The sequence below is a fragment of the Haliotis cracherodii genome, unplaced genomic scaffold (genome assembly GCF_022045235.1).
Source record: "Haliotis cracherodii isolate W230 unplaced genomic scaffold, xgHalCrac1.p SCAF_1, whole genome shotgun sequence".
Taxonomy (NCBI): Eukaryota; Metazoa; Mollusca; class Gastropoda; order Lepetellida; family Haliotidae; genus Haliotis; species Haliotis cracherodii.
This window is the reverse complement of record NW_027266264.1, coordinates 45,567,368-45,588,165: the sequence shown is the minus strand read 5'-3', so window position 1 is coordinate 45,588,165 and position 20,798 is coordinate 45,567,368. Positions and strand designations below refer to the sequence as shown.

The 20,798-nt window shown below is 43.3% G+C and overlaps 1 protein-coding gene across 1 annotated transcript in view; it reads right to left on the bottom strand.

The window, feature by feature from the left end:
- Positions 1-289: 289 nt before the first annotated feature.
- The window catches only part of LOC139478299 (nicotinate phosphoribosyltransferase-like), a 53,039-nt gene continuing 32,530 nt past the window's right edge, over positions 290-20,798 (bottom strand). The window contains exons 12-14 of the mRNA XM_071260717.1: positions 16,166-16,237; positions 9,085-9,192; positions 290-8,465 (exon numbers count right to left, since the gene is read on the bottom strand). Coding sequence (XP_071116818.1) covers positions 8,388-8,465; positions 9,085-9,192; positions 16,166-16,237 — 258 coding nt within the window. The 3' untranslated portion in view covers positions 290-8,387. The remainder of the gene's footprint in view (positions 8,466-9,084; positions 9,193-16,165; positions 16,238-20,798) is intronic.

Sequence of the window (20,798 nt, the reverse complement as noted above, 5' to 3'; positions counted from 1 at the left end):
CCCAGCAGGTGGAATGGGTGCCCCAGCAATCTCGTATTTACCACATTCCCTGCAGGCAGCTGGTGATGCCAACAAAATGTCACCGTGATGAGATGGTCGACTGAAGGCACAAGAATTCTTAGCTGCAGACTTGCTGATTAGCCTGGGAGTCCAATGACAATGTTTATATACAATGTACAGTAACAACTTGCCTTACTCAAGCCAAAACCAAACGCTGGAAGTCATCATCCACCAGCCCCAGGATGAGATGGTTGGGATCATCAAGACTCAACATACAATCAAACTCCACCAATCTTTTATTATCTTTTATATATGTTTTTAAAACGGAAAATAACATACTGATGTTTAACAGAGGAAGATGTTAAACATGGCATCTACCTACAGTACCACATCTGTGTAGGTAAGTAATATCACAGTAAAAGCTAGCCCACTATCACACTCAACTATCCCATAGTCAAATTGATACTCAAGCATGCCAATACTTCTCCCAACTAAAACACAGACAATGGAATAATCTAAATATCATATTCTTTGTGTAGTTCAAAAACTATATATCAATATACTCAACATCTCATTTTGAGGGATGATAAGATAGAAAACGTGTCTGTTTAATATATGTTGCCAATACAACATCAATCTCACATTGCTATTTCCACCAATTACAATTGTACATAAGCTGTCCCTGCAATACCAAAAAGAAAGAACAAGTGGCTCAATGTGTGCAAGTTACATCTCACATCACCGTCTGAATTGTGACATTTTGATTAAAGGTTAGTAAATGCACATCTTCTGCCTCTCCCTTTGCACATATCCATAAAATTCAGATTGACCAATTCATGGTAGATTTATAAGTGAGTTGTTGTACGAATTTGTGTCAATAATGCCACAACAGAGAAATCCGGAGCACATTTCAACCTCTGCTACTACTGAACATATTGCTGTAAACAGTAAACCTTGGAGCAGTCAAACACATACTGACCATGCTATATGTAGCCAGTAACTGTCATAATGTTGGCAGAGAGGCTGTAACTGTCATAATGTTGGCAGAGAGGCTGTTACTATCATAATATTCGCAGAGGGGCTGTGACTGTCATAATGTTGGCAGAGGGGCTGTAACTGTCATAATGTTGGCAGAGAGGCTGTTACTATCATAATATTCAGAGAGGGGCTGTAACTGTCATAATGTTGGCAGAGAGGCTGTTACTATCATAATGTTCGCAGAAAGTCTGTAACTGTCATAATGTTCACAGAGTCTGTAACTGTCATAATGTTCTCAGAAAGTCTGTAACTGTCATAATGTTCGCAGAATGTCTGTAACTGTCATAATGTTCAAAGAGAGTCTGTAACTTTAATAATGTTGGTAGAAAAGTCTGTAACTGTCATAATGTTGGCAGAGAGGCTGTAACTGTCATAATGTTGGCAGAGAGGCTATTACTATCATAATATTCGCAGAGGGGCTGTAACTGTCATAATGTTGGCAGAGGGACTGTAACTGTCATAATGTTGGCAGAAAGTCTGTAACTGTCATAATGTTGGCAGAGGGGCTGTAACTGTCATAATGTTGGCAGAGAAGCTGTTACTATCATAATGTTCAAAGAGTCTGTAACTGTCATAATGTTGGTAGAAAAGTCTGTAACTGTCATGTTGGCAGAGAGGCTGTAACTGTCATAATGTTGGCAGAAAGTCTGTAACTGTCATATTGTTCAAAGAGAGTCTGTAACTGTCATAATGTTGGTAGAAAAGTCTGTAACTGTCATAATGTTGGCAGAGAGGCTGTAACTGTCATAATCTTCGCAGAAAGTCTGTAACTGTCATAATGTTGGCAGAGAGGCTGTAACTTTCATAATGTTGGCAGAGAGTCTGTAACTGTCATAATCTTCGCAGAAAGTCTGTAACTGTCATAATGTTGGCAGAGGGGTTGTAACTGTCATAATGTTCACAGAGAGTCTGTAACTGTCATAATGTTCTCAGAAAGACTTTAACTGTTGTAATGCTGGCAGATATGCTCTTACTGTGTTATAGTGCCACCAGTGAGGCTGTTACTGTGTTATAGTGCCACCAGTGAGGCTGTAACTCTGTCATAGTGCCACCAGTGAGGCTGTAACTCTGTCATAGTGTCACCAGTGAGGCTGTTACTGTGTTATAGTGCCACCAGTGAGGCTGTAACTCTGTCATAGTACCACCAGTGAGGCTGTAACTGTGTTATAGTGCCACCAGTGAGGCTGTTACTGTGTTATAGTGCCACCAGTGAGGCTGTAACTGTGTTATAGTGCCACCAGTGAGGCTGTTACTGTGTCATAGTGCCACCAGTGAGGCTGTAACTGTGTTATAGTGCCACCAGTGAGGCTGTTACTGTGTCATAGTCCCACCAGTGAGGCTGTAACTGTGTCATAGTGCCACCAGTGAGGCTGTAACTGTGTCATAGTGTCACCAGTGAGGCTGTAACTGTGTCATAGTGTCACCAGTGAGGCTGTTACTGTGTTATAGTGTCACCAGTGAGGCTGTTACTGTGTCATAGTGCCACCAGTGAGGCTGTAACTGTGTCATAGTGTCACCAGTTAGGCTGTAAGTGACTAAGCATATCAGGTGTTTTGACACATTCTGCAAAGTTTAGTGATTATTTTTCTCTCATCTGCTGTTGAACCAGTCCAACAGATGTCTGACCTTCTTCTGCTAAACTTTAGCCCCAGAGATTGGACTGCTCAATTGATGACAATGCCTTTCTTCCAGAAAAAAAGTGATACTTTTGTTGATAGTGTGATTTTTGGCATTATATCGTGTAACAACAGATTTTTAAATCTACCACAAAATGGAGACAACCTTGATAGTTGTACATATCAGCCTGGTAATTCTAATCAGGAAGGCAAACTATATAAGAGTACAGATAACTTTCAATACTAACAAGTACAGGCACATAAATATTGCCAACATTACACTGCTCTCTGTACTTGGCAGCTAAATGCTAGATTAAGGCGGCATCATATCTGGTACACAGGAATGCACATTAAATACATACTTTCAACAAAATATTTTGGTTATGTTAAAAAAATGAGTTAAGTGCAAGTAACATTGAGAATAAAACATTTTCTCAAAGAAAACAAAAGTGATTACAATGATTTCTTTAGTTGATTGTGTTAATAAACAGAATATATACCACTGAAGAAATCAAGATCAAATCACATTATATGTGTGCAAAACAACAAGAACACAAAATGGGTTATCACCCGTCAATTACAACATGAGTGGTTCAAACACCTGTGAATATTTTGAAATTGCCAGGTTTGAACAGGTTATAATGATGCAACATTAGTGAATTCACTTCATGACTATGCCAGACAGGCAACATATGCATCGCCATGTCAAGACTATCAAGTGTTTTGTAAGAGTGTGTTTCTGTTATTGTTGGTACCTGATATATCAGGTTAACATGTTATCCTTAACACCTCTCTAAAATATCATCAGACATGTTAATTACACTGCTGCCTGTTTGCTTCACAGCTCACGCCAAAGTATACAATATTGTTTCATGAATATAGTTTACAGTAAAAGTGGTATTAATTTTGGTCCTTGCCTTTGCCATGAGGTCTGACACCTATACTAGTAGTGGCTAGATGCATGTTCATGATGCAAACTAGCATGTGTGTACGCTAATTATGTTTGACATACTGTAGTAACACTAACTGGCACCAATTTCATCATAATCAAACACAGATACCGTATTCGACATAATAAGCGCCGGGGTGCTCTCAAAATTAGAAATAGGGGGCCCTTATTAGAATATTATTTTGGTGAAAAACAACAGAGTTGACAGATCGTAAATTTCGTGGTTTATGCTAACAGCCTGAAATGTTCATATACAACAGATATATTTTTCCAGAATTTAATTGCCCATAATTAAGGTTGCATATAACAAACATATTATGCATGAATAAATAGTCTTGCGTACATTTATCAATCAGAAGGGGTGCTAAATGGGATTGTTCAATATATTAGCAAATATTGCTGTGGGCGCTTATTAGAGCACGGCTCTTATAATGTCGAATACGGTAATTAATTTTGATTGCAAAAGCAGAAATATTTATAATTATTTTGTGTATACATCAACCTTTGAAACTTTCACTCTCTGTAATGGGAAGGTACACATCTGATAATATATCTTATAACAAAAAAGTGCAAGACAATTAGTTCTGTGAACTTGGATGCCCTTCAGCAACAACACATCTAATTACAACTACCCCGGTAGTCATGTGCCAGGTACCACAACTGTGAAACTGTAGAAATTACAATGAACATATACTCAAATCTGATTGAACAGCAGGATTGTGCTGGCAGTCAGCATTTGATGAGTTAACTCAGAAGTCAACCTGGTTTTGTGTCCAATGTATTTGACAATACAGATCTGGCCACATATTCTTTCACCTTAGTATTCTTACAGTGTAACAAAGAAACAAACTTAATGCCAAGGCAGTGTTCCTCACCAGTGACATTCATTCAAAGTGAGTGTTATTTGTTATTTGTTGTGTGTGGCGGGTGTGCAATGTGGTCTGGTTGATGTTAACAGACAGAATAATCTCAGTGTCCTATTCTTATTATATGTTAACAAACATTTTTGTAAAGTATCTATTTTCTGAAATGTATGGTACCTAATCGTCACATCATCAACAATGACCACACTGAGTGCAGATGGTCGGGCAGGAAAGTAACTGATAATAAGTACCGCAGCTTGACCACTGCCATATTTTTAAATATTCTCCGTTTTTAGTTCTTTGAAATAAACCTACATCTAATCTTAATCTAAATGACATTATTAAATCCCAACCTCATTGTAACGTTATGTCTCATACCAAAATACCAGCTCTCAAAGCTTTCGGGTTCTTTAATGTTTTCAAATTAAAAAAAACAGTTGAAAAAATAACTACAATATTCAGTTCCATGTCATAACAAACTGAAGGTCAAATTATGGTCCTCCACATGTATCTTTATAAGTGAGAAAAAGATTCAATACAAAGTTTGCATTTCCAAAGAGTCAAGTCTTTTTCATAAGGTGTACAACAAAGTCTTAAGCACATTTATGCATTAAAAACTATTTCACCCATGTTTTGATGTTGATTATTCACTTGCTGGCACAACACATGAGCCGTGCTAGGGTTAACCACACGTGTAAACATCCTCCTCCGCTGGACACACACTGATGAGTGTACCACCTTGCAATGCTCTATTGTCACTGCGTGTTGTACAGTGTCCAGTATCTGATGGACACACACTGGTGAGTGTACCACCTTGCAATGCTCTATTGTCACTGCGTGTTGTCCATTATCTGATGGACACACACTGGTGAGTGTACCACCTTGCAATGCTCTATTGTCACTGCATGTTGTACAGTGTCCATTATCTGATGGACACACACTGGTGAGTGTACCACCTTGCAATGCTCTATTGTCACTGCGTGTTGTACAGTGTCCAGTATCTGATGGACACACACTGATGAGTGTACCACCTTGCAATGCTCTATTGTCACTGCGTGTTGTACAGTGTCCAGTATCTGATGGACACACACTGGTGAGTGTACCACCTTGCAATGCTCTATTGTCACTGCGTGTTGTCCATTATCTGATGGACACACACTGGTGAGTGTACCACCTTGCAATGCTCTATTGTCACTGCATGTTGTACAGTGTCCATTATCTGATGGACACACACTGGTGAGTGTACCACCTTACAATGCTCTATTGTCACTGCGTGTTGTACAGTGTCCAGTATCTGATGGACACACACTGGTGAGTGTACCACCTTGCAATGCTCTATTGTCACTGCGTGTTGTACAGTGTCCAGTATCTGATGGACACACACTGGTGAGTGTACCACCTTGCAATGCTCTATTGTCACTGCGTGTTGTACAGTGTCCAGTATCTGATGGACACACACTGGTGAGTGTACCACCTTGCAATGCTCTATTGTCACTGCGTATTGTACAGTGTCCAGTATCTGCTGGACACACACTGGTGAGTGTACCACCTTGCAATGCTCTATTGTCACTGCATGTTGTACAGTGTCCATTATCTGATGGACACACACTGGTGAGTGTACCACCTTGCAATGCTCTATTGTCAAAGCATGTTGTACAGTGTCCAGTATCTGCTGGACACACACTGGTGAGTGTACCACCTTGCAATGCTCTATTGTCACTGCATGTTGTACAGTGTCCATTATCTGATGGACACACACTGGTGAGTGTACCACCTTGCAATGCTCTATTGTCACTGCGTGTTGTACAGTGTCCATTATCTGATGGACACACACTGGTGAGTGTACCACCTTGCAATGCTCTATTGTCACTGCGTGTTGTACAGTGTCCAGTATCTGCTGGACACACACTGGTGAGTGTACCACCTTGCTATGCTCTATTGTGGCGTGCAAATGTTGACATATAACTAGTGGCAAGATAGTATGAATGATTATCTTCTTAGTTGTTGCGATGATTCACTGTTTCAAGCAAGCCTACTTGTTCCTCATCAGCTATATGACACAATACATGACTGACTGATGAAAAGTAGATCCTATGTCTATAAGCACATTCAACGGACATGGAATATTGATCTTCATCATGTATACAGGAAGAGTGCTGTAGATTATCTGGAACTTGATAAGTACACAAACTTAGCCATGTGTGAAGTTCCCGGTGTCTACAGCACCGTCCATGCTGACAGACTACAGACACTCTACAGGTGTACATCTTTCTGTGACTGTAGGACACTATCATATTAAACAATTAAAATGACTTCACAAATCTGGACAGGCTCATAAATGTACAAGTACATAGACATAAGGAGCATTGTACAATATACATGTTTAATACAATATAGATGTTTAGTAGAATCTAGATGTTTTGTATACTATAGATGTTGAGTATGTAGTGATGTTACAGAAGGGATTTCTTAACAGTAAACTCTTTTGATGTGGACATTACATGATGTCAAAAACTTGACCACAGCACGTTCCTCAAATTTGTCCATTTTCCAAAGGTCACAGACCCCTGCTTATTTACGGACTGGACACAGCTACACAATTTGTTCTCTTGTCTCAAGTGTTTGTGGACATGCCCCGACAATATCGTGTAATGTCATGTAATTTCACTATTATGAAATTCTGGCAGTGGCAGTGGCTTTTATTATGCACTTGACAAAATTTACTTAATTAATTGACTTAAATAAATCACATATGAACATATTCTTTCATACTAAATTTCACTTTACTATTTAGAGCACTGTTAGAACTTAGCATATGACCTGTCCTAGTTGTTGAGGTACTTTAGAGGAGACAATACCTTCAGTCTAATTCTAACCCACCGTGTCACAGACAGAACATCATCATCATCACCCCTGCAGCTGACACAGTATCAGACTCTGTCTTCTTAAGACTATAACAGCTATAGGTGGAGTTCCATTTATCTGCTATATAGAGAAATATTCATCTCCTGTAAACTGATTGTTTACTGTTGACAGGAGGTAGTTACCACTTAGTTGTTATGCCCTAAAAATAAATAACCCTAAAATGTATTGCATTGTACATGTATTACATGAAACCTGTATATAAATAGACCACTGTTGATACGGTACATTCATGACCAGTAAGTTCAAGGGACATTATTCCTATTGAATAATACTTATCTTTGTCTGATAGTCTGTGCATGTATGATAACATTACCCCAGTAAAGACATATGCATCAATTATTGCCATGACACACGCACTCTACCCTGACCAGCAACATCAAATATGACCTGGCACAAGTAAATATACAATCCAATTAAATATATATCATCAAAAAAGATTATAACATCATAAAAATTGTATATCATAAAACAATATATCACTGAAGGTTCTAAAAATTGCATTTTAAAACTGTACAGCTTCAAAATTAATGAGATTTGTATATAACAAAAACCTAAAAACATATTCTTATCCCATCTCTACATATTGTGTCTAGCACTCTAAATACAGCAATACTGAGCTCTGGGAACCATGCTGTGTAGTCCTCACCAACATGCACACATATCTCGCTAAGACATGAGGATCCACAGTGGGCAAGACATCAGTAGGCACAAATAGGCCAACCCACAGCCCCAGGTTGGCCATTATTACTATAACTACAACTAGTAATTATTACTACCTTAGAGTTCCACTGGATGGCAACCTACTGCCTGGAAGCTCAACAATAACTGTTGTATCAACAAACAAATTCACATGTCAAAGAAAGAAGAAATGAAGCAAGATAAGGTACAAGAGTGCTCAGAGATGTGACAAAAACATGGGTGTCTGACAACAGAGTGATCATGAGCTCTCCCGCCACTGGAACAGAGACGTCCTAATCAGGTGTGGCTGGGAGATGTCTAGGAGAGCTCTCCTATTGGTGCACTCTCCAGCCACAGATCATGGATGAACGTGTACAGGTTGTCAGAGACAGAAACCTGAAACAACCAATCAGAATACAATCACTGTCCCTATTCAGTTACATGAGCGTCAGACATTCACTTATTTCATAAAAAGTATGTCAGAAAGCTGTTTCTTTTATCGAGTAAGCATGATTTTATGCCGCTTTTAGCAATGTTTCAATAACACCATGATTGGTTACACCTGAAATGGGCTTCACACATTGTACCCATGAGGGTAATCAAAACCAGGCCTTTGGCATGATGAGTAAACGCTTTAACCACTAGGCTTCCCCATCCACTATTTGTATTGAGCCTGACATGAAAAACTATCTTGTTCACAGGAACAGGCCTAGGTGAGTGGTGACAAATGGTAACTGAAGATGGTATTTTGTAGTTAGAAGAATATCTCCAAATAATCATATCATAAACCACAACAGGGGACTTATTTCAGCTGGCAAATCAGACTATTTCCCACATATCAGTGGAATAACAGATAATAACAGGAATATGAGCTGTCTGCTTGCCTTGTATATACTCATGCAATCTTTCCATGTATGGTCTAGCTGGCAGACTAGAGGTCACAAGAATCAACTCCAGCATTACCCCTTAAAGGATATACAGTCTTATATTGCTGCACAAATAGTTGGTGCCTTACCTTGTATGGAGTAGGGTTGAGGGCTCGCTTGTGGTCTTGTCGTATAGAATTGAGGGATGATTTGGCTGTATCTCGGATTTCTTTCAGTGATGGCAATGGTTGAGCCACCTGTTTGCAGAAATAATTGTGATGGTGAAGAGAGTAAAATGAAGCTATTCATGGCTTACAAGAACAGATATATTTCCTCTGCTGTTGCCACTCACACCTACAAGCTGGTCATACAGTGTGCATCATCAATTAGGACACCTTCCAATACAATCACACCTACAACCTAGTCATACACAGTGCATCATCAATTCGGACACCTTCCATTCCACTCACATCTACAAGCTGGTCATACACTGTGCATCATCATTTAGGACACCTACAAGCTGGTCATACACTGTGCATCATCAATTAGGACACCTTCCATTCGAATCACACCTACAACCTAGTCATACACAGTGCATCATCAATTCGGACACCTTCCATTCCACTCACATCTACAAGCTGGTCATACACTGTGCATCATCATTTAGGACACCTATAAGCTGGTCATACACTGTGCATCATCTATTAGGACACCTTCCATTCCAATCACACCTACAAGCTGGTCATACACTGTGCATCATCTATTAGGACACCTTCCATTCCACTCACACCTTCAAGCAGCTGATAAACTGTGCATCATCAATTAGGACACCTTCCATTCCACTCACACCTTCAAGCAGCTCATAAACTGTGCATCATCAATTAGGACACCTTCCACTCCACTCACACCTACAAGCTGGTCATACACTGTGCATCATCAATAAGGACAACTACAGGTAAGGGAACAAGAGTCAGCTGTCTGTAAAGTAACCACAAGTAAATGTGCATTTCTGTATGTAATGAGTAAAGAGATGAATGTTCTTGAAGAAGCTAAAATTGTTTACCCACAAAAGATCCACCATGGTCACATCCATATGAAATGGAAAGTAAAACAAGTGTGTTTCTGTGGGGTGTTTTTATGAAAACAAATGACAAATTACAAGAAACAATAACTAAACAAGTGTATAGTCAACGAAGTCATCTATATGCCCCACCCATTTTAACACGTTATGGTCCGAAACCAGGTAACTGACCCAACATTTCTCTTAGCCCGTGTCAAAATAGCTGCAATGGAAATTATAAAATAAACATTTCCAAATCTCCTTAATATCAAATGACACCAGTTCAGTCTGTCCACCCTTAGAGAACCAAGTCCTAATTTGTAGAATTTTCCTATTCGGAATATTCTATAAGTAATACGTTACCACTGTTATACCGAGGCTGTTGTCTCCCACAACTGCTGCTATAGCGAAATCTACCACAGAGATCTCAATTACCTCATGCAGCACGTGCGTAGCCACCTAGCTGCCATGTGACACCCTTCACTCTTGTCTCCTGCGAGAGCAAGTGCTCGGGGGACGGACGGGCGGGCAGCAGCCCAGTGGTAACGTATTACTTATAGAATATTCCGAATAGGAAAATTCTACAAATTACATTAAGTAATACGTTACCACTGTTATACCGAGGCTGACTACCACAGTAGGCGGTTGGGAGCACCTACAACCCGAATCCTGACTGCTAGCGTTCCTTCCGACCAGCGGAAGTAAACACCAAGGCGGAAGCACTCGATGCGCATGCACCTAGCTAGGCGTTAGCCTATAGGAATACCAAAGCACTGTCAAGCGCATACCGTAAGGCTCAATCGTCATTGCCAAAACGATTGGTGACTCCAAACGGCCCCACTGGATAGGTATTTCATCGCCGCAGCGGATGAGAACACTGTATCCGCGTGAGCTAAATCTTAGATCAGGTTAAACAGTCGAAAAGAGGGAAATTAATTTCCTTCAGACCGTATATCCCAGAGCAAGCCTACTTAAAGCATGCATTAGGCGCGTGACCTAATTCCAGTATTCGTAAGCATGTATCGCAAGGTTGGAATACACGACAGACAATTAAATGCATAATTGTCAAAATACAAATAAGGACAAAACACACAAAAAGCCGCCTCACCTGTGGTGTGAGTGCGCTGGTTTGCAGGACCCCCACTCCTGTACCCACGGCGTGGGAACATCGGAGACGACCCAGATTGACCACCGTGCAAGGACTGACGACTGCGGAGTTTGGAATTGCGCTGGACACACCCCCTAGATGACCGCTTGTGCCGCGATCAGCGGCCCAAGACGGTGCACCCCCTCCACGTCTTCATCAGAAACCTTTCTGAGGTAATGATTGGCAAAAACCGAGTCAGAACGCCAGTAACAACCTCGTAATATTCTGTGAACAGAGATATTCGAGTGTAGGGCAAATGTTGCCGCTAGCGCCCTGATCTCGTGCGGGTTTGACCCCGCTACCGGTAACCCCCAAGACCGGTACGCCAGATTGATGACAGAGCGAAGCCACAACGCAATCGAGTTGCGAGTTATGTCAACCGTGCGATTAGGGTTACACGATATGAACAGACGGTCACGCCCTTGTCTACGTTCATTCGAAGCCTTAAGATAATACTTCAGGGCCCTAACCGGACACAGCGCTCTGTCCTCAGTATCAGCAGGATGTAAGATTTCTTTGAGGGATCTTACAGTGAATTCTCTCTCCGTTTGCCCGACTCTCTGATTCTTGGCGACGAAGCCCATGAGCAGGCCCAGGCGGACCGCTCCTTCGTCACCCCTATTGAATCGTACCTTGGCGACATCGAGTGCATGAATTTCGGATACACGTGCCGCCGTGGCAAAGGAGAGGAGAAATGCTGTTTTCCAAGTCACATGCCGGAACGAAGCACTATGCAAGGGTTCATACGGAGCTTCCGTAAGTGATTGCAACACTAGGGAAAGATCCCAGGCCGGTGCCCGAAGGCGGCCCTTCTTAAGATCGTGCTGTTTGAAACCCTTGATAATACCCCGCATCACCGGCTCTTTGGAGAGACTGGTACCCATAGCAACGTCCCGTACTGTAGCAACGGACGAGACATAGTTGGCAATGGAACCCCCGGAGAGTTTCCGGGTCTCTCGCAAGTGAGACATGAAACGAGCAATATCCTGCACAGATACCTTATCTGGCGAATGAATGTGATGTTTACAACACCACTTCGGGAAAATAACCCAACGTGCATTATACACCTTCTGGGTAGAATCACGATGCATACTAACGTATGCCCGAGACGCCCGGCGAGAAAAAACTTTACTCCTCAGACACTCGGTGACAACATCCACGCGTGCAGATTGAACTGCCCTGCGTTTGGATGAAGCTGACGGGTGTGAGGGTGGATCAAGAGATCCGGTCTCACAGGCAGTGGGAGTGGCGACTGCGTGACCTGGGTCAGCAAGTCGGGGTACCACGATCTGTTCGGCCACATGGGCGCGGTCAGTAACATTCGACAGCGAACTCCTCGAAGCCGGCTTAGAATGTGTGGTATCAACGCTGTCGGCGGGTAAGCATAAGCGTCCAAGCCCGTCTAGTCTAACGCGAGAGCATCGTGATCGATGGCCCTCGGGTCCGGGACTGGTGATACAAACAACGGGAGTTGATTGTTGAACCGTGTTGCGAACAGGTCGACCATCGGACGACCCAAACGTTCGCACAGCCACTGAAACACTACTGGGTTCAGCATCCACTCTGTGGGGTTCGGATCCTGAGGCCTCGATAGAGCATCAGCCAGTATGTTCCGCACACCTGGGATGTGACGGGCGCGTATCTGGCACGGGACACTGTCCACCAGAGCGTAAAACTCGAACGTGAGATCGAGTAGCGAGTGACTGTGGGTTCCCCAAAGTTTGTTCACATAGGACACTACCGTCGTGTTGTCAGTCGCCAGCATGAGCCGGGCGTCGATGAGACGATGCTTCCAGTGATTGACTGCGTTGATCACTGCCTTGAACTCGAGACAATTGATGTGAAGACCTAGTTCGTCTACGCACCACAGCCCCGAACTCACCTCCCCCTCTAGATGGGCGCCCCAGCCCACTAGAGAGACGTCTGTTTACAGGTTCAACGTGGCCCGGTAGGGCCGCATAGAGACTCCTGATAAGACATTGTAAGGGAGCGTCCACCACTCCAGATGCGGTCGGAGCCGATCCGGGAGGGCGACGGTCGCACTGTTCACCTCCGTTGCTAACAACTGGATTAAAAACCGTTGCAGCGGGCGGAGTTAGAGACGACCCCGTTCGGTGCAGTCCTGGGCTGATACAAGTAGCCCTAACAGCTGTTCCCAAAAGTGAACAGTCTGTTGCACCGCTAAGACTTTGGCAATCATCGCCTGAATTTTGTGCCACCGGTCTGGGGGGACAAATAGGCGATGGGACCCCGTGTTGAACCAACCTCCGATGAACTGCAAGTTCTGAGAAGGGGTTAACTCGCTCTTGGGGAGATTGACAATCCACCCCAATTGCTCCGAGAGCCGACGTGCGAAAACGAGATGGCGTGACAGGGTGTCCGTCATTCGATTTGCTACTAGCGAGTCGTCCAGGTACACGAAGTACCGGACACCCCTCCGGTGGAGGAACCCCACTATGGGGGTGGTTAACCGGGTGAACAGCCAGGGAGCGGATGTAAGACCGAAGGGGAGTACAACCCACTCGTAGTGCCTGCCTTGAAAGACAAACCTGAGATACTTGTGATGATCCGAGTGAATCGGAACATGCAGATAAGCATCCTTCAGGTTGATCGAAGCTAGCCAGTCGGCCGGCATGATCAGTGCTTTCAGGTCCGTCAAGCTCAACATTCTGAACTTGGGCGGCTTGCGCAGGTAGAACTCGTTGAACGATTTCAAGTTGTGAATCATTCTGAGTTCGGCACTGTCCTTCTTGGGAACGAGAAATATCCTGGAGTAAAACCCCGGTGTTATTTCCGGTAGAGCTAACTCCCGAACTGCCCTCTTCTCCACCAACCTGCCGATGGCATCGGCGAGGAAGGGAAGATCGGTTTCCGAATAGAAACCTGCCGACGGGGCAACGGTGAGCGGCGGATTCGCTTTGAGATCGAGCCGATAGCCGTACCGAATCGTGTTGACCACCCACGGGTCGTCGAACACTTGTTCCCAATTCTCCCAATAAGTCTGGAGTCTGGCTCCCACTGGGGAAAGAGAGGGGGGCCGGACGGGCTGCGGCAGGCGCAACTGTCCAGGGCCAAGTGACTCGGGTTCGCCTACGGGCCAACCGAAGTTGGCGCTGTCGGCATACGAACCCCTCCAATGAGAGTCACCTGGAGGGGCCCTTGCCGTCCTTAGACGACTTGGGCTTCCCCCAGTTCCCCTTCTTCCCGCGAAAGGGCTGCTGAGAACCCTTACCGGAGCCCTCAGAGCGGGGCTTCTTCCCGGAGGAAGAAGGACCCGACCCCTTAGGCCTGCCGGACGCAGCATCCTGGGGCGCGCTCCGCTTCGGAGCGGCACCCAGGCGCCTATGCAAGGACCCCACAAGATCCAGTGTGTGCCGAGAGGCCTCGGCAGACACAGCGGCCTGTTGTTCCTTCAGAACCCCAGGGATCTTGTTATTAAACAGGGTCCGAGCAGACCAAGGCTGCACCTCCTGACGAAAGGAGCACCTCCTGATTGGCAGCGTCCAACCCTGAAGCAGCCAGATACGACTGGCGCCGAAGAAAATGGCACGTGCCAGAAACAAAGGCCGAAGCCCCGGCAACGTACTCCAGGGAAGCATTCAAACCGAGCAAGCAGTTGTAAATGCGCTGGTCTCGGTCCGTAGGAGAACCTTCGACCAGACTGGCCGCTGCAGCCAGGTATGTGTCTCCGTGAGACATTGCCAGCATGGAGTGTCGAGCGAGGGTGTCCAGCTGTTGCAAGGTACCTTGTGGTACCGTGGCAACCAGTGGGGCACAGACCCCCAAACGCTCCACATGGGCTTCCGCAGAAGGACCAGCCTCGGGAAAGGCAAGGTCATGTACTGGGAAAGACCCTTTTCTCCACGACGGGGGAGGTAACGGGAGACCCCGACCGGAGGCAGCCGTGAAGGCCTTCTCCAAAGAAGGCTTAATCCCGCGCAGCAAGGTTGATGCCGGGAAAGCCTTGTCGGACGTCTCGTCGTATACCTCGGAGGAATCCACGGAACCGTGGATTCCCCGCGGTATCGGAACCGGCCACCACAGGGGTGGAGACGGACTGTATGTACAGCCGGTACCGCTCAAACTCCGCAGGCCCCAGACCTTCGCACAGGGTGCACCGGGTGTCCCCGCAAGGAACCCTGCACCGCGGGCAACGATCGTGGGGATCCCGGGACGACAAAAACTTTCTGCACACCCCACAACTCCGAGGAGCAGGGGTAGAGGGGGTGGATACTGGGGACATATCCATGTCAGACATTGATTGTTTGCTATAAACAAAGAACAAAACATGGTTACAACGCACGCACCACAATGATTCACAAACGAGCATTTTCACAAGAAAATAAACGAGCAATGTGAACATATAACATACACATATAACTTTTATTAAAGAAATAAGTTATGTTAACCCCAAAAACATACAAGAACAGGGGAAACGTTAAACACAACGTGCATACGCGAACCCCGCAAGTATATAGAAAAACGGGCGGGAAAAATTTTCCGTTTGGCGGGAAAATTATAACCAAGCGTAGCTACCGCAACGCCCCATAAAAGCACAGTTTATTAGAGAATAAACTATAATAAATATCACCAAATCTTCAAGGAACGCTTCAGCAGGAGAAAACACGTCTTGCTTAGCAGACAAAGGAGACAAGAGTGAAGGGTGTCACATGGCAGCTAGGTGGCTACGCACGTGCTGCATGAGGTAATTGAGATCTCTGTGGTAGATTTCGCTATAGCAGCAGTTGTGGGAGACAACAGCCTCGGTATAACAGTGGTAACGTATTACTTAAAATAATTTATGGAAACACAAAAAATAAAAAATGTGACTGATAGATTTGCCAAGTTTCGATCAAATACACTGTATGGTTTTCAAGTTCTGCCCCGGGTATCGTCTGGAAGATGACAAAAATATTCAAAGGCCATATGGTTCCGTGACATAAAAGCTTAGAACATGAATAATAGGAGTGAAACTCTCTGCATCGTGGGGTTGATAGAGGGAGGCAGAGAGAGAGAATCCTACCTTGCCATTATCCCAGTACAGTTTGTGGAGTCTTTCTACTTTGGCAGGGTTTACATATGCTCGCTTGGATTCCTGCAATAAATTAAAATAATTTGTTGTTGTATTATCCAGTCAAGTGACAGAAATATATAGATTGAGTCACAGGAGACATGAGAAAGATGAAGTCAAAATAAAACATTTTTTTTACCTACTTTTTTTTTCTGACAATAATTCATCATTGGGAGAAAAGCCAAAATGATGCAGCTATCAAACGTTTACAGCTTTGGTGAAACCCACGAGCATGGATATGGTGCTGACAGACATAGAAACATAATCGAGGCGAACCGGTATCCGAACCCACAATGATAGCGAATTGCGGCACCTTAGATGACAGGGCTACCTGTGCTCCCTGCATGGATAAAGAAGGATAAAACAAACATCACAGGTAGAAAGGGTCTATAACATTGAAGGGGGTGGTAAGGAAGTCGATAATTGAAGTTTGGAAACGTTTTGCTGTGTCTCATTTAACTTCATCTATGACATGTTTTAATTTCCCGTTAAATGTTGTGGTCGCTGATGTAGGTTGTGTCATAATAAACTTCTTGGTTTGGTTTGACACGGCTCTGGATCTGATCTGAGCTAAAAGTTGTTGATGTTGTAGCCTCAGAAGTCCAAACTTGGGAGGAGAGAAAGTCTTCCTGCATCATGACAATCAAGTGTAGGAGGCTATGGATGAGTCCGACTTGATCAGTCCTAATAAGTCATGGGTGTTTCTGGTGCAACTCCTTCTGGAGACAGATGTCAAATACTTGAACCACGATGCCGATAATGTGACATAAGTGTCGGGATTGAGCACCAACTTGTAGAAATCTTCATCTATACTTGGGAATTCCAGAAGTGTAGCCTCATGCATCCTATAGAACTTCCATTTCATAGGTGGTAAAGATAAACATTCATCATACTTGAGCCTGTGAATGTTATCGGTCAACTGGTCAACAACCTTGCCAGCTTAACTGGGCCGAGGTAATGTCTGATGAATGTGTTGAGACGATGTAGGAGCATGACATCCCCTGTATTCAGGCATCTGGGGTGGCGAATTTTCTGCCAGGGCGGTTGAAGCATAGGCATAAGATGGTAGAGTTCATCAATTAGTTCCACGAAGGTATAACCTTCGGTGTAGTCTCGTTGAGGTGAGTTTTCAGCCTGATCCTCAACACCCTCTGACTCCGCCTCCGAGTGGCCTTGGGAATCTCCCCTGGGGGTTGGATAATCGTAGCACGCCATGTCTACCCTGAAGGGTTTGTCATCCTCCGGTGACCATGATTCTGGTATAATCTGCCTCCATGTGGCTTGTGGTCCATGGGTAACGGTAGTCGTGCGGTGGCTGTCTTCTCGGTTGGCTGGACCATCGGCTGGACCGTCGACTGGACTGCTGGCTAGGTACTCCCGTGTAGTCCGTGCGGCTGGCTTGGGAGATGTTGGTTGATGAAAGTCATATGGTAAGCCGAGTGGCTGGACGGTCAGCAAGGAGTCTGTGTAGCAGTACGGTGTCCTAACGGTAGGCTGGCATTGGTCGTTTGTAGGAGAATGCTGACTGATATCAGAGGTGCTACTCGACATTTTGATGCCACCAAGCAACTAGACACTGTCCCTTTTTGATAGTTAGTCACGTTGTATACAACTGCCCCATATGCACTTTCTAATGCATCAACGAAAACATGCAATCTCCTGTCCTCAATGTTGAACTTGAGTTGCAAGCATCTCTGGAATCTAACAGTCTCCATCTCTTTCACTTGATTGAGCCAAAGCAACACTTTCTCTTTCAAATCAGTTTAAAGCTCTTCATCTCAATCTAACCCCCTGATCCAGACTTCCTGCATGATAAATTTTTCATTTTTTCAATGGATCGAATACCCTAGCCATTATTTTTAAGAAAACCTCTCTTTGTAAGTGTCCAACTATTGTGTGTATTTAGCAACCCACGTCAAACCAAGTGTTTTTGCAGTTGGCAACTCATCCTTACCAAGATCAACCTCAGTAGCCCTATTTTCTTGGGGAATTTTCTGTAAAACTTCAGGGGAATTGCTGAACCACTTTCTTGCGCACATACCTGAACTCAGTTCAATGCTCACACATCTCTATGGCTTCGAACTCATTTGGAAGGGAGTCATTTTGTCATCCATAGAGGTCGACTTTAACACAATTTCAGCAGCTTTTGGTGAAATATCTTGAAATCTTCTAGCATGTTCTTGTGATATGTACAGAAAGGCATTAACACCAAGACTGCACTTGAGAACACATAAACCTGTGTCATGTCATTCTGATTGTTTTACCTCCAAAGAAATCGAAAAAAAGACCTGTCTTTTGTCAACATTTCTATTCGAAGATACATTTCTGCAATGTCACATACTATGGATACTAGGTACCTTCAAAGCCTAAGCAATATCTGAAAAAGGTCCCCTTGTAATTTTGAACCTCGCTGAATACAGTCATTCAAAGACAATGCAAACCTTTGTAGTTGCCCTATCTATTTCTGTAATATTGAACTCAACATTCCTACTGTCAATGAAATATTTGCCCGAATTGTGACAACCATCACTTATACCTGGTATTCTACCAACACAGGTCCAACCTGAGGGGTTTAGCTGTGCTGTTGGCTCACCTTCCTCACCTGGGATATCCTGATAGGATCTATGCAGTTCAAGATAATCCATTCCAATAAGGAGATCTATTATATGGGGAGATTTAACTTTTGGAAACTCAATGCTGTCCAGGTGTTTCCATCTGCCTACAAACTTCTGCCAATCAACAACTTGCATCTGTCTAGAAATCTGAGTAGCTAAGGCAGATGTTGTAGTATTGTTTGAACCATTCAAATTCTCTAGCCCAATTTGAACTGACATAGTCTCCAACGTTCAATGTTGACCATTGAATTAACCCTAATTCTGAGGCAGCATCTTGATTAATATAAGTCTGTGTGCTGGCATCATCCAATAGTACATTAACAATAATTCTGTTCTTTCCATTCTTTAGAACTACTGGCACTTTTCTCAATGATACTAGCGTTGACTTGCTAGATTTAGTGGAAGACGTTGTGACTACAGAGAGAGTCAGAGACCTGACTTCCAAGTTGTTTTTCGGTTTCAAGAGTTTCAGCTTTAATAACATCATTGTCACAACTTCTCTTTGTTGAGTGAAGAAATCTACCATGAGTTGCGTAAAACTTCCACAGGTGATTCTATGATTGCAACTATTACCTCGATGGTTAGTGCCCAGACACCTGAAGCACCTGTATCTGTGAATTTCATCATGTACCGTATTGTAATGATATATTGAGCTCATTCTGTTTATTTCATTATTTGCATTTGGAATTTGCTGATTAGCAATACCAAGAAGAGAGAGTCTTTGTATATTCTGTTTAATAACTCATACAGAAAGATATGCTTCTGATTTAGACTTTTATTTTAACAGGATTTTATTCCAGAAAAGACAATATAATAATAGGTTGGCATAACATCTGCAAATTTCAAGTGCGAATGTAGGGTTGTTCAGTTTACAGTGCACTTACGGACACTTGTGTTTTCTCAAACATTGATGAAGCAATTTTACGAACAGCTGAATCACCTGTCAACTGTTTGTTTATTTGATTGTTGTTTTACGCCGCACTCAGCAATATTCCAGCCATATGATGGCGGTCTGTAAAAATTCGAGTCTGGACCAGACAATCTAGTGATTGATGTCATGAGCATCGATCCACACATTTGGGATACGATGACACGCATCAACCAAGTCAGCGAGGCTGACTACACCTGTCAACTGACCAGAGTTACCTTCCCCACCTAAATTCTAGGGAGGGGGTAAAAAAACTTTATTATATAATGAATACATTTTCGAGAGTTATGCGCAGTAAATAAACTACATTGTTATGTACACATCCATTCAGCAAATTCAGATGGATGAACAGGTAATAACAAACTTGGTCAATAAAACTGTGAAATTTGCAACAAAACATCACTAGACTTCATGAACTAACATTAAATTGTGTCTCCTGTTCTGATAGGCATTGTCTTACATGCAGGGATTAAAAATACTGTGTGCATTTTCTCACAAACTAAGCCAGAAATAGCAACCAGCTGTATATACATTTTCTACCAGTGATTCATTTAAAAAATACCTGATGATATAACTTCACAGGATTGTGATGCAATGACCAGAAGAAATTGTACCTGAAACTATTATCATATCAGAAACAACAGCTTTTACAATATATATTTTAAGCAATAATGAACATAGCACTTTGGTACAGTTGATATATTTCAAGTATGGAACAGTTTGACCAGTCAACGTCAAAGCTTCCCGCGAACCGACGAAACAGTGAACATTTGTGCAAGAAAATGTCAACGAATTGTTTCATCACAAAAAAACGTTCACGAAAGTGATCATTGAACAAAAGAATATCAACAAAAAGTATGTCACAAGAAAACCATTCTTGGGCGTAGTGATGAAAACGAAAACGAAGAAGTGCAAGTTTCAGTAAAGAGTTATTACAAAGGATTCTTGGAAATTCCCAGAGTATGTGTTCTCGGATTATTTCATATTCATGGATATTACTTTTGGACAAATGAAATTCTATGTTCTCGCAGTAAGTATTCAT